Genomic DNA, 14,090 nt, shown 5'->3' with positions numbered 1-14,090 from the left:
TCTGGCTTTTTCTATGTATGTGGTACTGAGGAATTGAACCCAGGTCTTCGTGCATGCTAGGCAAGTACTCTACCACTAGGCCAAACTCCCGGTCCAAATTTTCATGTTTTTAAAAATGTATTAGTCTTCACTTAAAAAATAAAAAAAGTGAGCCCGGCAAGGTGGCTCACGCCTGTCATCCTAGCCACTCAGAAGGCTAAGATCTGAGGATCATGGTTCAAAGCCAGCAGGGGCACTAGAGACTGTAAGACTGTAATCAACCACCAGGAAAAAAAAAAACCAAAGTGGTGCTGTGGCTCTAGGGGTAGTGAGGTAGCCTTGAGCTGAAGAGCTCAGGGACAGTGCCCAGGCTCAGAGTTCAAGCCCCACGACCGACAACAAAAAAGTTAGGGAACACAGAACTTGACACAGAGGAGAAGAGAAGAGCACTGGACACGAATACATGAGTGAGATCAGCCTGCATTCACTGTGACCTTGGAATCACCGTGAAGCAGTCTCTGCTTCAGCCGTCCATCCACCTTGTACAATTGGCAGTGAGAAACTCAAGAACTGGGCTTCCAGCAGGATGCTGGATCGACGGGGGCAAGATGAGCAATGGGCATTTCTGAGTTCATACAAGTACTATGAGGAGCTTCACAATCATTTATATGAAGCGTTTCACCGAGCCTAGCACGGGTGGCTCAGGCCTGCCGTTCTAGCTACCTTCTCAGGAGTCTGAGATCTGAGAATTGCGATTTGAAGCCAGCACGGGCAGACTCTCATTTCCAATGAATCATAAAAATAAAGAAATAAAAGGGTGGGGGCAGGGAAATGGGGACAAAAACATGAGAAAGGGTATCGATGTGTGAGAAGTAATGCACCTACTACCGGACAAATGGAACTGTAACCCCCATACATTACCCCAACAATAAAAAATAAATGAAAAAAAAGCCCGAAATGGAAAGCACCAGGCCCTGAATTCAAGCCCCAATACCAGCACACACACAGATTTAATGTGACTACAAGAAACCATTTTTTCCCCACCCAGTTTAATGGATGCAAACCTAAGTGATTTCCTGTCTGCAGATTCCACCTGCCCATGAAGCAGGTCATTGACAGCAGCTTGGGCTCTGGGCTGGATCAGTGTGGATGAAGTCACCAAAGGGAGAGACCACACAGACCTTCCCTGGATGGGTGGTGCTGTTGCATGACTGACAGAAGAGGCTGCTCTAAAATCTTCCTGCAACCATTTATTTACATTCACTTCTACACAAGGTATTTACAGTCAATATCGGAAAACACTAAGTTCATGACATGAAATCTAACAGTTTGGGACACACAGTATGTCCACTGCACACTGTGGAACAGAATGCCTGGAAAACAAAACAAAACAAAACCTCCAGGGCTCTAGTTTCCCACATTGGTTCCCTGAGACTTGTGAAGAACAAGAGGCCTCGGGTGGCTGTCAACTCCTCACGTGGAACTGGCTCCTGCTCAGCTTCCCTCTCTCTGAGAGGTAGGCTAGCAGGTGCCTCCGCCTCTGCCACGTGACCTTCACCCCGTACTTCTCCTCCGGAGTGTCCTTTACCAGAACAGGGCCGGGCTCCCGCCTCTTGGGAGTGGCTGCGTGAAGGATGCAGGTGGAGGGTGAGTTTTCCTTCTGGTCTGGGGGGATGAAAGCCGCCTCCGGGGTCTGGATGTCAAGTGGAACGAAGACATGAGGTAAGCTGTGGAGGGACTGTGCTGACATGTCCTCGGAGCTCTGGGGGCTAAGCAGCGGAACTAAAGGCCTTCTTCTGGAAACGGCCTTTTCAGGGTGATTAGATGGGCCCTGTGGGGTGACAGGGATCCCCGAAGTCTCCGAGCTAGGACACTGTGGAACCTCGAAGGTCAGCTGTGGAAACCTGCAGGACGATTTCCGACTTGAAGATCTAGCCTGGTGTCGGTGAGGTTTCTGGTGGGCTGGAAACCGGCTCTCTGCTGTAGTATCAAACTGTGGTGATACCTAAGGGCCCACATTTAAAAACAAGAAACAAGTGACACGAACCAACTGCCAAGTAAAGAACCTAAAAAATCTCTTGGGTACTGAGAGATAGACCTACATCCAAAGAACACAATACTTGTTTTATCTCTGTCCAGAATCCAAAACGAGGTTGTAAAAGAGCAATGGAAAAAGAACAAAGTACTGTCTAAAGAGAAAATAAGAAAAGCCAATATTTTACGTGAGTCATTCATTGCACCTAAGAAAGGACAGAGGGCCGGGGGACCAGTGGTTCACGCCTGCAATCCTAGCTACTCAGGAGGCTGAGATCTGAGGACCAAAGCCCCAAGGCAGCCAGGCAGGAAAGTCTGTGAAACTCTTATCTCTAATTAACCACCAAAAAGCTGAAAATGGGAGCTGTGGATCAAATAGTAAAGCACTAGCCTGAAGCAAAGACAAGCTCAAGGACAGGGTCCAGGTCCAGACCCTGAATTTGAGCCCCAGGACGGGCGTGCTCAAACACACACACATACACAGAAGGAACGGTGTTCTTTTCCTTTACGCTACACAAGGATGCATTTACTGTCTCCTTTTTTTTTTTTGGTCATGGGACTTGAACTCGGCCTGGGTCCTGTCCCCGTGCTCTTCAGCTCAAGGCTACAGCCCCACTTCCCGTTTTCTAGTGATTAAGAGGAGAGAAGAGTCTCCAGTTCTTTAGTGCCTGAGCTGGCTTTGAACCACAATGATCAGATCTCAGCCTCCTAAATAGCTAGATTAGAGGCATGAGCCACCGCCTGGCTACTGTCTCTCTTTAAATTTCAGTAAATAACTCTGCTTGAAAATTTGCCTGCCATTTATCTGGCTTTCTTACCGGGCTACTGAGAGAGTAGCAGAACTTTTGCAGTGAACATTTTCAGAATATGATACCATCCCTTGTTTTGGACCAAGAAAAAATAAGATACGCCGGGGAAGACAGTCACTCTGGGCAGGAGTAGCTTAGGAGTCCAGAGATAAGAATTCTGAATCTTAGTCGGGAGAGGTGGCTCTCACCTATAATCCTAGCTACTCAGGAGGCTGAGGTCTGAGGATTACAGGCCAAAGCCAGCCTGGGCACTAAAGACAGTGAGAATCTGATCTCCAATTAACCACAAGAAAAGTGGAGTTGTGGCTCAAGGGGTAGAGTGGTAGCTTTGCGCTGAAGAGCTCAGGGACAGCATCAAAGCCCAGAGTTCAAGCCCCACAATTCACCACCAAGAAAACAAAGTCTTATTCTTTGGAGGCTGTGGTTCCGGGCAGGATGCAGCATCTGGAAGAGCCTGGCAGCAGAGAAGTGAATAAAAACCCACTGGGCCTACCCAGGAAGTGATGGCGCTCTGGTCAACCGGCTTGCTGGGCACCTGGACAGTGCGGGCGGCTGGAGGCTGCGGAGGGTGGAAGAGGTGTCGCGGGGCCTCCAGTGGCTGTTGCTGGAACAGCAGCGGGGCTCTCAGGGACCGTCTGTGGCATCTTCTTTTAGGAGGCATCCACAGGTAAATGAAGAGCGCGCAGTAACCACATGATGCTGGTTGCCTTCGGGTTGGGGAGGGGGGGTCAGGCTCCAATCCCAACCCATGCCTGAAAGAGAAGTAAGCAAAGGGAAGAGAACCCAACTCAGAAGACCCCCCCCCACCCCGGCTCCCTGCCACCCTGCCAAACTCAAAGCCAAGGGAAGGCACAGCTTCTTCCCATACCTTCCCCACCCCCCCCCCACACACACCCCAGTCCCACACAATGTTTCACAGGCGACAAACCCTCGGGGAACCAGTTCGGTGACAACACGGTCATCCAAGGCCTCGGCAGGTGGAGAGGGCTAAGAAGTGAAGCCAGGCCCGGGGGGGCGGACACATCTACCCAGGCTTCTAAGGATGCGGGTTCAAAGCCAGCCTGGGCAGGGAGGGCCTGGAGACGTGTGGTTCCAGTGAGTCACAGGGGGAAAAAAGGCTGGAAGAGGCCCTGCGGGACGCCCGCACCCCCCTTCCCACCCCTCCCACCCTCCCGTCCCACAGCCGGGCGGACACCGACGGGGGTGGGAGGGAGGGGCCCTGGGGTCGGCGGCGGCTCCGCCCCGCGTCCGCCCCCCTCCGCCCCGGGCCTCCCCTCCGCCTCGGGGTCCCGGTCACCCCCCGTCGTCACCCCCCCCCCCCCCCGCCTTACCGGCCTCCCCGCCAGGCGTGCGGGCCTCAGGACGTCCGGGCCCTCGCCGAGCGTTCGAGGGCCGGAACGCGGAGACACGGCCGTCGCGGGCGGATGACGTCACGGCGCGGCGCGTCACGTGACGGCAAACGCTCCGCCGGCGCCAATTTCAAACTGAAAAGCGGCGCTGCCGGGACCTCACCTCAGGCCGCGGCCCCGGGCGTCCCCCCCTCCCCCGTCCTCCCCGTCCTCCCCGTCCCCCGCTCCCGCCCCCCGCGCCGCCGGGACCCCCCCACGCCGCCTCGGCGCCGCTCCCAGCCCGCCGCGGTCTCAGGTGAGAGGGGACGCAGACGGGAGGCGACCGAGGCCCCGGGGCCGCCCGGGCGCCGCTTCCGCCAGGCCCGCGCCGGGTCCCTCCTCAGACCTCCCCGAGACCTCCCTGGAAGCGGGGCCTCGGGAGCCCCCGGGGCGCTGACCCGCAGGCGGGGGGACCCGTGGGCGCCGGGAGCGAGGCCTAGTCGTGGAGGGCTCGGACATAGAGCAAGCCGGGAGTGGAGCTGGGGTTCAAGTGGTGGAGCCCCCCAGCCCCAGGGCTGGCAAGACAACCGGACACACGCCGGGAGACTCGGCTCCCTCGTGGGTGGAGAGCAAAGAAAGCCCCGAGTTCACACCCCAGTGCCGCAGGACCAATGAAGAACACATCATTTGTATTCCCTGACCAGGAAAAAGGGATTCGGGAGGTAGAGCGAAGGAAAGAAAGGTCCTAAGTTGGGGAAGGCCTAAGGATTTTAAGCAGATGGCACATGTCAAAATTGCACTGGGGTGTGTGCGTGTGCGCGCGCACGTGCGTGAACTCAGCACGCTGTCCCTGAGCTCTTTCCCTTAAGGTTGGTGCTCGACTACTTGAGCTTCACTTCCAGGTTTTGGTGGTTATTCAAGGATAAGGATCTCACAGATTTCCCCCCCCCCCCATACACATACACGCACCCGCTGACCCTGAACTGGTTATTCAGGGATAAGGAGTTCACAGATTCCCCCCGCCCTACACACACACACACACACAGATTTCTTTATATTTATAATGGTCTCACTCAAGCTTGTGGACAAATGTTCTTAAGCTTCCAGACAGAACCCTTCTTGTTCCAGCCCAGTACCACTTGGCCCCTTTGAATTGCTTCTGTGAGCTATGATTTTTTTTTTTTTTTTTTGCTTTCTTTGGTCACAGCTGAGAACCTCTGCTTGTTTTCTTAAGTCTTTGCTCCAGGGAGCTGGAGGGGCATGGCTCAGTGACACAGTTGCCTGCCTAGCATGCATGAGGCCCAAATTCAAAGCCATAGCACTTCCAAAGCTCCAGACTCAAGTTTGTTTTTTTTTTTTTTTTTGCCAGTCCTGTGGCTTGAGCTCAGGGCCTGAGCGCTGTCCTTGGGCTTTCTCAAGGCTAGCACTCTACCACTTGAGCCACAGCACCACTTCTGGCTTTTTCTATGTATGTGGAGTGCTGAGGAATTGAACCCTGGTCTTCATGCATGCTAGGCAAGCACTCTTACCACTAGGCCAAACTCCCAGCCCCTAGACTCAAGTTTTTGTATGCACTCTGCACCATGAGGAGCGGTAGCTAAACTGAATGTAGCTAGACTGAATCCATCTTGTTAAAGCAACCTCCACTCTGCAAGAGTTAAGTTTGAGAAATCCCATTTCTTCTCAGGAAAACTGAGAGAGGCTCCATCTGTTGTTTATTCAGAAGAGCTAGCAAGGACGTTCAAAGGTAATCTATAGGAGAACAGCTGTGTTCCACAGCTAGCAAGGACATCTAAAACTGAACTTCTGTGGGAAACCATAACATCATAACCGATAAGAAATTGTGGAATGTTCCTATGTAAAGGTTAGCCAAAATATGAGGCTGTGAGAACAAAACTAAAACCTGTTTGTTCTTTACTATAAAAGCTGTGCTAATTCTGTACTCAGGGCCTCCAAGTGTCACTGGTTTCTGAGGCGCGGAGGACCAAGCTCGAGCTTGCTAATAAACGGCTCTGTGTTGCTTGCATTGGCATGGATTCTGGTGGTCTTTCAGGGGGATTTTGAATGTTGGGCACAACGTTTGCAGCCCAGCAAGTCTCCCATGCCCTGCTTCTCCCTGCTCTTTCCCAGGTGCACCCTCTCAGGATTCTCCATGGGGAGTGAAAGCGCAGATTCATCATGAAAACCAGCCCCCGGCGGCCACTGATTCTCAAAAGACGGAAGCTGCCCCTTCCTGTTCAGAATGCCCCAGCTGAGCCAGCAAAGGAGGAACCCCCTCCTGCTGCAGTCCAGACCTCCACGGAGGTGGCAGAGTCCAGCTCGTGCAAGTTCCCAGCGGGGATCAAGATCATCAACCACCCCACCATGCCCAACACTCAAGTGGTAGCCATCCCCACCAACGCCGACGTCCAGAGCATCATCACCGCCCTCACTGCCCGGGGAAAGGAGAGCGGCAGCAGCGGACCCAACAAGTTTATCCTCATCAGCTGCGGGCGGGCCCCAGCTCAACCCCCAGCACCCCAGCCTCAGGGCCAACCCCAGCATGATCGCAAGGGGACAGACATCATGCCCGAGCCGGTGGGCCGGAAACCTACCACCAGGACCGTGAACCGGTCGCCCGGAGCCACTCCAAGGCTAGGGGCCTCGGAGAACTGTGGTATGTGGACTGCCAGGCAAAGTAGAGGGAGGGAGGATCTTGTTTGTTAAGATAGTAAATGATTTCATTAGTGGAGCCTAGTGATTACACTGGTAATTGTAGTTCCTCAGCGAGCTGAGCTCTGAGCCAGCCTAGGCAAGAAAGTCCATGACACCTTTTTTTGGGGGGGGGCAGTCCTGAGACTTGAACTCATGGCCTGGCACTGTCCTTAAGCTTCTTTTGTTCACAGCCAGCGTCACTTCCAGCTGCAGCTGTTTGTGTTTATGTGGCACTGAGGAATCGAACCCAGGGCTTCATGCAAACTTTTTTTTTTTTTTTTTTTGGTGGGTCATGGGGCTTGAACTCGGCCTGGGCGCTCTACCCTTGACCCAAACCTCACTTCCCATTTTCTGGGGATTAATTGGAGATAAGAGTCTCAGGTTCTTTTGTACCCGGGCTGGCTTTGAACCTTGATCCTCAGATCTCAGCCTGAGTAGCTAGGATGACAGGCGTGAGCCACGGCCCCTGGCTGGGCTTCATGCATACTATGCAAGCACCCTACCACTAAGCCACATTCCCAGCCCCTGTGACAACTCTTATCACCAATGAGCCACCAGAAAACTGCAAGTGGCACTGTGGCTCCAAAGAAGGCCAGAGACAGTGCCCAGGCCCTGAGTACAAGCCCAAGAACTGGCAAAAATAAAATAAAGGAGCAAGTGAAGCATGGGGAGGGAATCTATGTGGATGTGTCTGTCTGTCCTGTGGTTTGGACTCTGGGCCTGGGTGCTGTCCCTGAGCTCTTCAGCTCAAGACTACCGCCCTACCCTTGAGCCAAGCCCCACTTCCTGTCTTCTAGGGGTTAATTGGAGATAAGAGTCTCAGGTCCTTTTGTGCCTGGGCTGGCTTTAGACCTTGGTCCTCAGGTCTCAGCCTCCTGAGTAGCAAGGATGACAGGCGTGAGCCACTGGGCCCAGTTGCAGGCGACTTCTATCTCCAGTGAAACACCAAAAGGAAATGGAGTTGTGGCTCAAGCAGTAGAGCCCTAGCCTTGAGCAAAAAAGCTCAAGGGCAGAGCCAGAACCCAAGCCTTAAGTTTAAGCCCCGGGATGATCAAATAAGTAAATCTGGCCTCTATAGAAATGAACCCTGAAGGGTGGTGGGTATCCCCTGAGATCCGTAACAGGACTTGCTAACTAAGGGTGGTCCTGGGCTGGAGGTGGGGCCGCTGGGCTTCTGGTGAGGGAGACGCTCAAGTCTCAGATGGTTCCCTCTAGCTGGCGGTGAGGCGGCAGGCTGCACTCTGGACAACAGCCTAACCAACATCCAGTGGCTCGGGAAGATGAGCTGTGATGGGCTGGGCTCCTGTGATGTTAAGCAAGAAGCCGAGGACAAGGAGAACTGCCGGCCGGAGCACAATCAGATTAAGGTGAACTGCTCTCTGCTACCCGAGAAGTCGCTCGCCGCCATGAGTTGCTGAGTGAACTCAGAGCCTTGGGCTTGCTAGGCAAGGTCTCTACCACAGGGACTACATTTGCCTTAGGGGTGTGTGTGTGTCCTGGGGCTTGAACTCACGGCCTTGGACTCTCAATTGGCTTTTTCACTCAAGGCTGGCACTCTACCACTTGAACCACAGCTCCACTTCCAGTTTTTTGGTATTTAGTGGGAGATAAGAGTCTCATGGACTTTGCTGCCCAAGGCTGGCTTTGAACTGTTATTCTTATATTTCAGCCTCCTGAGTAGCTAGGATTGCAGATGTGAGCCACCAGCGCCTGGCTCGATTTGAAAACTGAATGAACGATGGCATCTCTACCTAAGACCTAGCAATATCCGGGACCGTTAGAGTTACTTGTTGCATGCCTCTAATAAAGAAGTTTCAACTAGGGCTGGGAATGTGACTTAGAGGCAGAGTGCTGGCCTAGCATGCACGAAGCCCTAGGTTCAATTCCTCAGTACCACAGACACAGAAAAAGCCAGAAGTGGCATCATGGCTCGAATGGTAGAGTGCTAGCCTTGAATGAGGCTCAGGAACAGAGCCTAGAGCCTGAGTTCAAGCCCCAGAATTGGGGGTTGGGGGTGGAGAGTTTCAAGACTTTATTATCAGACAACAAAATAAATAACAGGGGCCAGAAGTTTGGCCTAGTGATAGAGTGCTTGCTTAGCATGCACGAAGACCCGGGTTCGATTCCTCGGTAACCACATACCTAGAAAAAAAAAAGCCAGAAGTGGTGCTGAGGCTCAAGTGGTACAGCTCTAGCCTTGAGAAAGTCCAAGGACAGTGCTCAGGCCCTGAGCTCAAGCCCAGGACTGGCAAAAAAGTAAATAAATAAGGATAGGTAAGCAGCTCCTTCTGGGTCGGAGTCTAGTCTCGGTTGTAAGGCCCTTTCTGCACCTCGGGCGTTTTGCACTGTGAGCGGGTCATGCGGAGCGGGTTGGTTTCTGGTGCACTTCCCTGCTGTGGGGCCGGTCCTTGGGAAGAGGCGTCCGTTGTCATTCCCTTTCCTTTCCCGCCAGGTTGAGGAGCCCTCGGGAGTGCCAGCGTCCTGGCAGGACTCTGTGTCGGAGCGGCCGCCCTACTCGTACATGGCCATGATCCAGTTTGCCATCAACAGCACGGAACGGAAGCGCATGACCTTGAAGGATATCTACTCTTGGATCGAGGACCACTTCCCCTACTTTAAACACATTGCCAAGCCCGGTTGGAAGGTAATCCGCCCTGCCACGGCCAAGGTCAAGGTCTCTGGGGCCTGACAGTGTCTCTGGGGCACGGGGCACAGGCAGAGGATGCTGCAGCACCTTCTGGGGTTGTAGCCTGATGCTATGAACCCCGGCTGCATCACCCATAAGAACGCAGGCTCTGAGGAGAATTCAGGTGTGGTACCAGGCCCACCTTTGTGCCACGAGCAGGGGTGCTAGAGTCACAGTGAGAACGGCCCACTGAGTTTTGTGTGTCTGTGTTTTAAATCGTCGGTGGGGCTTGACCTCAGGGCCTGGACGCTGTCCCTGAGCCCTTCAGCTCAAGGCTAGCCCTCTACCACGTTGAGCCACAGCGCCATTTCCAGTTTTCTGGTTGTTCATGGGCGATGAGAGTCTCACAGACTTTCCTGGCTGGACTGGTTTTGAACTGTGATCCTCAGATCTCAGCCTCCTGAATGGCTGGGATTACAGGCGTGAGCCACCAGCACCCGGCCAACCACTGAGTTTTATGAAGGGTCTTTTCTTCTCGTTTGCTAATACTCAGAGATTTGAACTCCAGGCCTCTCATTTGCTATGCAGGCAGTCCCTCCATTGAACTGCACCACCAGCCCTTGAAAGGGTCTTCATGAAGCAAAAGGAGAGGACTGAGGTGGTCAGTCTGTAGTGTGGAGGCAGAGAGAGAGAGCGAGCGCTATAATAGAGAGGGTTACAAGGCCCCTCAACAAAGCACAGGCAGGAAAAGTGCAAGCACAGACACACACACTCGGAAGCTCAGAGATGACATAATAACTACTCATCTTTTTTTGTTGTTTTTTTTGCTGGTCCTCACTCAATCTCAGGGCCTGAGGTTGCCTCTGCTCAAGGCTAGGGCGCTACCCCTTGAGCCACAGTGCCACTCCTGGCTTTGGTTTTGTTGATCATTTGTAGGTGATAAAGAGTCTCACTGACTCCACTGCCCAGGGCTGGCTTTGAACCAGCAAATCTCACCTCCCAAGTAGCTAGGATGAGAAGCCTGAGCTGCTGCCTCCTGGTTAACTAGCCATTTCTCCTTCAGAATTCTATCCGTCACAACCTCTCCCTCCATGACATGTTTGTCCGGGAGACGTCAGGCAACGGCAAGGTTTCCTTCTGGACCATTCACCCCAGCGCCAACCGCTACCTGACGTTAGACCAGGTGTTCAAGGTGAGGGTCTCCCTCCGTTCTTCCTGGATTAGAAGTTCGGAGCCAGCTGTTAGCAAGCCACGTGAATCACTGACAGATCCTGCCCAGCCCGCCTTTGTTGGGGGGGAGCAGTGTTTGCCTGGGGCGCTTTGTACCCTGCAGCTTTCCTGGCTCCTGTCTTGGGGCTCCTGATCCCATCTGTCTGGAAGGGACCCAGGAATCTGCATTTGTAACAAGCATCTCATCTGGGGGATTCTTAGAGCCACACAGGTGAGGCCGGGCACCGTCGGGCGACTCTTGTCTGTCACATCCTAGCTTCTCGGAGCGCTGAGATCTGACGATCACAGTTCATAGACGGTCCAGGCAGGAAAGTCCTTGCGACTCCTACCTCCTACGACCCACCAGAAAACTCCAAGTAGAGCTGGGGCTCAACGTGCTAGAGCGTCAGCCTTGAGCAAAAGAGAACTCGGAGACGGCGCCAAGCTCAAGCCCCGTGACCAACCCTCCCAAAGAAAACAAACGAAAGATGAGAAACACAGCTTTCCCGCAGCACATCTTTTCCTCCCGAAGCTGTGTGTGGCTTTGGGACTTGCGAGGGTCCGGGCAATTCTTCTGGGAGGGACAGTTGTCCATCAGTGTCTTGCCAGGCTGGTTGGCTTGACCACCTTGGTGGTAACTTCGTGTCCTTTCTCTCCCACAATGCCTGGCCGCCACCAGCCACTGGACCCAGGGTCTCCACAATCGTCCCAGCACTTGGAATCAGTAAGGCTCTTCTTCCCTTGTTCCGGGCTTGGCTCTTGTCTCCTACCGGGCCTCAACATGGCTTTAGTGGGGAAGGAAGGGAGCCGATGGCCTCGGGCCTGGCAGCCCCCGAATACAGCACCCCAATGTCGCCGGGCACCTGCCCCTCCCTCCCTCCCTCCCTCGCTTCCCACAGGCATCCCAAAGGTGCACTGAGCAGAGCAGGGCTGGGAAGGGCACGCAGGAGGCCCTGTCACCGCAGGGACACGCCCGTGGGCGGCCGAGCCTTCCAGCGTCCCCTGGGGGTGGTAAGGACCGTCCAGCCACCACCTGTCCTGCATGCTCTGGCGCGGGACAGCGTGCCCGCCGGCCTTGTCCATCCATCCATCCATCCACCCACGGCCTTTTCTTTCTAAGCTGTCCGTTAGTTGAGAGGCTCCAGCTCGTGCTGGGGGGTTCTGAGCCCGAGGCTCTCATCCCCTTACCCCAGGTCTCTTTCTCTCCCTGGCTGCCATAAGCAGCAACAGAAACGGTCCAATCCGGAGCTGCGCCGTAATGTCACCATCAAGGCCCAACTCCCGCTGGGAGCACGTGAGTCTCGCCGCCTGGCCGTGTTCCCGACCGGGTCCCAGGACAGCCCCGGGCCGGCTGCGCCTCATCTCTTCTCTCCCCTCCCAGGACGGAAGATGAAGCCGCTGCTGCCAAGAGTCAGCTCCTACCTGGTGCCCATCCAGTTCCCCGTGAACCAGCCCCTGGTGCTGCAGCCCTCCGCCAAGGTGCCCCTGCCCCTGGCAGCGTCGCTCGTGGGCTCCGAGCTGGCTCGGCACGGCAAGCGCGTCCGCATCGCGCCCAAGGTAAGTGTCCTGCTTCCTGGGAGAAGCCGTAACGGTTGTGCCACCGCAACAAGGCGGCCTTGCCGATGGGAGGAAGGCGAACTCGGCCGTGCGTGTGGGCAGAAGCCCTGCAGTCCTGGTTCTGGCTCTGTGTTCTGTGTGCCCCGGGCCCCGTGCCCGGCCTCTAACCTCCCCTCCGCGTCCTTCCAGGGGCTGCTGGCCGACGAAGGCGTCGCTCCTCTGCCCACGGCCAGCGCGGTGAAGGAGGAGCCCCTGCCCGGGGATGGACCACTGCCGCCTTTGCTGCCCTCGGGCTCCATCAAGGAGGAGGAGAGCCAGCCGGAGGACGAGGACGAGGAGGAGGAGAAGGACGCCGTGCCCGGCCTGCTGAGACCCATCAAGGTGGAGAGCCCCCCCCTGGAGGAGTGGCCCTCCCCGTGCCCGTCCCCCCGCGAGGACTCGTCCTGCTCGCCCACGCCACGCCGCAGAAAGCCCTGCGTCAGCCTCCGCTCCCCGGCCCGCTGCGTGTCCGAGATGCTGCTCCTGAAACGGAGGGAGAGGAGGGAGATGAGCCGCTCCCGCAGGAAGCAGCACCTGCGCCCGCCCTGCGGAGACGACGCCTCCGAGCTGCTGTTCTCCGAGGGCCCCGCCCGGCAGGCCGCCGAGCCCCCGCTCCTGGCCGAGGCCTCGGAGCCCGAGGATGGGGGCCCCTTCAAGACGCCCGTCAAGGACCTGCTGCCCGCCTCCTCCACCCCCAGCAAGTCCGTCCTGCCCAGGACCCCTGAGTCCTGGAGGCTCACCCCCCCGGCCAAGGTGGGGGGCCTGGACTTCAGCCCAGTGCGCGCTCCGCAGGGCGTCTTCGGGCCACTGCCCGAGCCCCTGGGACTTCCGGGGCTCAGTACCACGCCGCTGAAGAGCGACCCCTTGTTCGACTCCCCCCGAGAGCTCCTCAACTCCGAGCCCTTCGACCTCACCGCCGACCCCTTCAGCAGTTCCTGCCCCTCCGATCTGGACGTCCCCAAACTGGGATCCCCGTACCCACAGGTCCCCGGCCTGTCTGCCAACCGCTCTCTCACGGAAGGCCTGGTCCTGGACACAATGAACGACAGCCTGAGCAAGATCCTGCTGGACGTCAGCTTTCCCGGCCTCGACGAGGACCCGCTGGGCCCCGACGGTATCAACTGGTCCCAGTTCATCCCCGAGCTGCGGTAGAAGCCGGGCCTCTGTCCCCGCTGGCCTCCCGAGCCCTGCGGGCCTGGGGCTACCGAGGTGACGGCCTTTGCAGCAGCAGCATGCCCGCCCGCCCAGAGAGCCATAACTGCTCCCGGACCGGGTCCTCCCGCTGCGCCTCCTGTAAATGGCGTGGCTCCTCCAGCTTCTCCTCTCATTACAAAGGGAAGCTTACTCCACAGAGATCCTTATCTAGAGACTGCCGGAGGCTGGTGAGCAGGGCAGGGGTGCAGGGTGCCAGGTCCCTCGGGCCTGCGGTGCCCAGGACAGACAGGGAGTTCTCTGCTTTCCGGGATTCGCCCCCTCCCCCTCCCCGGACCCCCTGTCGCATTCCTCCTCCCTCCCCCACCCCCCCCACCAGGTATTGCGATCTCTGCCACTGGGTAAAGACTAGAATTTGGGGGTGGGGGGATGGGTGCACTGACGTGGAATGGAAACATAGACTTCTGTTATGCATTTCTTTCTCCCCTCATGCCCCTGATGGTGCCAGGTAGACTTGGCACGGAGGGGAAAGGTGGCCAGAGGTGGGAGAGACAGAGGCCCCTGACCTGTCCAGTTTTCCCAGCTTGCACCTCAGCTTTGCAAAGAGCTCCCCCCGCCCCGACCCTTGGGCCCTGCCTTCAGAACACTACTGTACCTACCTAC

At 56.1% G+C, this 14,090-nt stretch overlaps 2 protein-coding genes across 2 annotated transcripts; one reads left to right on the top strand and one right to left on the bottom strand.

Annotated features, from left to right (window-relative positions):
• Window positions 1-1,216: 1,216 nt before the first annotated feature.
• Rhno1 (RAD9-HUS1-RAD1 interacting nuclear orphan 1) lies at window positions 1,217-4,241 on the bottom strand. Its single transcript, XM_090325263.1, has 3 exons — window positions 4,154-4,241; window positions 3,316-3,574; window positions 1,217-1,984 (listed from the first exon to the last, which is right to left on the bottom strand). Exons 2-3 carry the CDS (start codon window positions 3,481-3,483, stop codon window positions 1,445-1,447), a joined length of 708 nt encoding a protein of 235 aa, XP_090181389.1. The 5' UTR covers window positions 3,484-3,574; window positions 4,154-4,241; the 3' UTR covers window positions 1,217-1,444.
• A 2,047-nt stretch (window positions 4,242-6,288) lies between these two features.
• Window positions 6,289-13,523, top strand: Foxm1 (forkhead box M1). Its single transcript, XM_090325308.1, has 8 exons — window positions 6,289-6,806; window positions 8,060-8,211; window positions 9,297-9,488; window positions 10,534-10,662; window positions 11,359-11,403; window positions 11,901-11,973; window positions 12,061-12,236; window positions 12,426-13,523. The coding sequence occupies exons 1-8, from the start codon at window positions 6,329-6,331 to the stop codon at window positions 13,425-13,427; spliced, it is 2,247 nt and encodes a 748-aa protein (XP_090181434.1). The 5' UTR covers window positions 6,289-6,328; the 3' UTR covers window positions 13,428-13,523.
• The last annotated feature ends 567 nt before the right edge of the window (window positions 13,524-14,090 follow it).

This window comes from Megascapheus bottae, chromosome 37 (assembly GCF_031878675.1).
Source record: "Megascapheus bottae isolate mThoBot1 chromosome 37, mThoBot2.hap1, whole genome shotgun sequence".
Lineage (NCBI taxonomy): Eukaryota > Metazoa > Chordata > Mammalia > Rodentia > Geomyidae > Megascapheus > Megascapheus bottae.
Note: the sequence above shows the minus strand (reverse complement) of the source record. Positions and strands in the feature narration are given on the sequence as shown.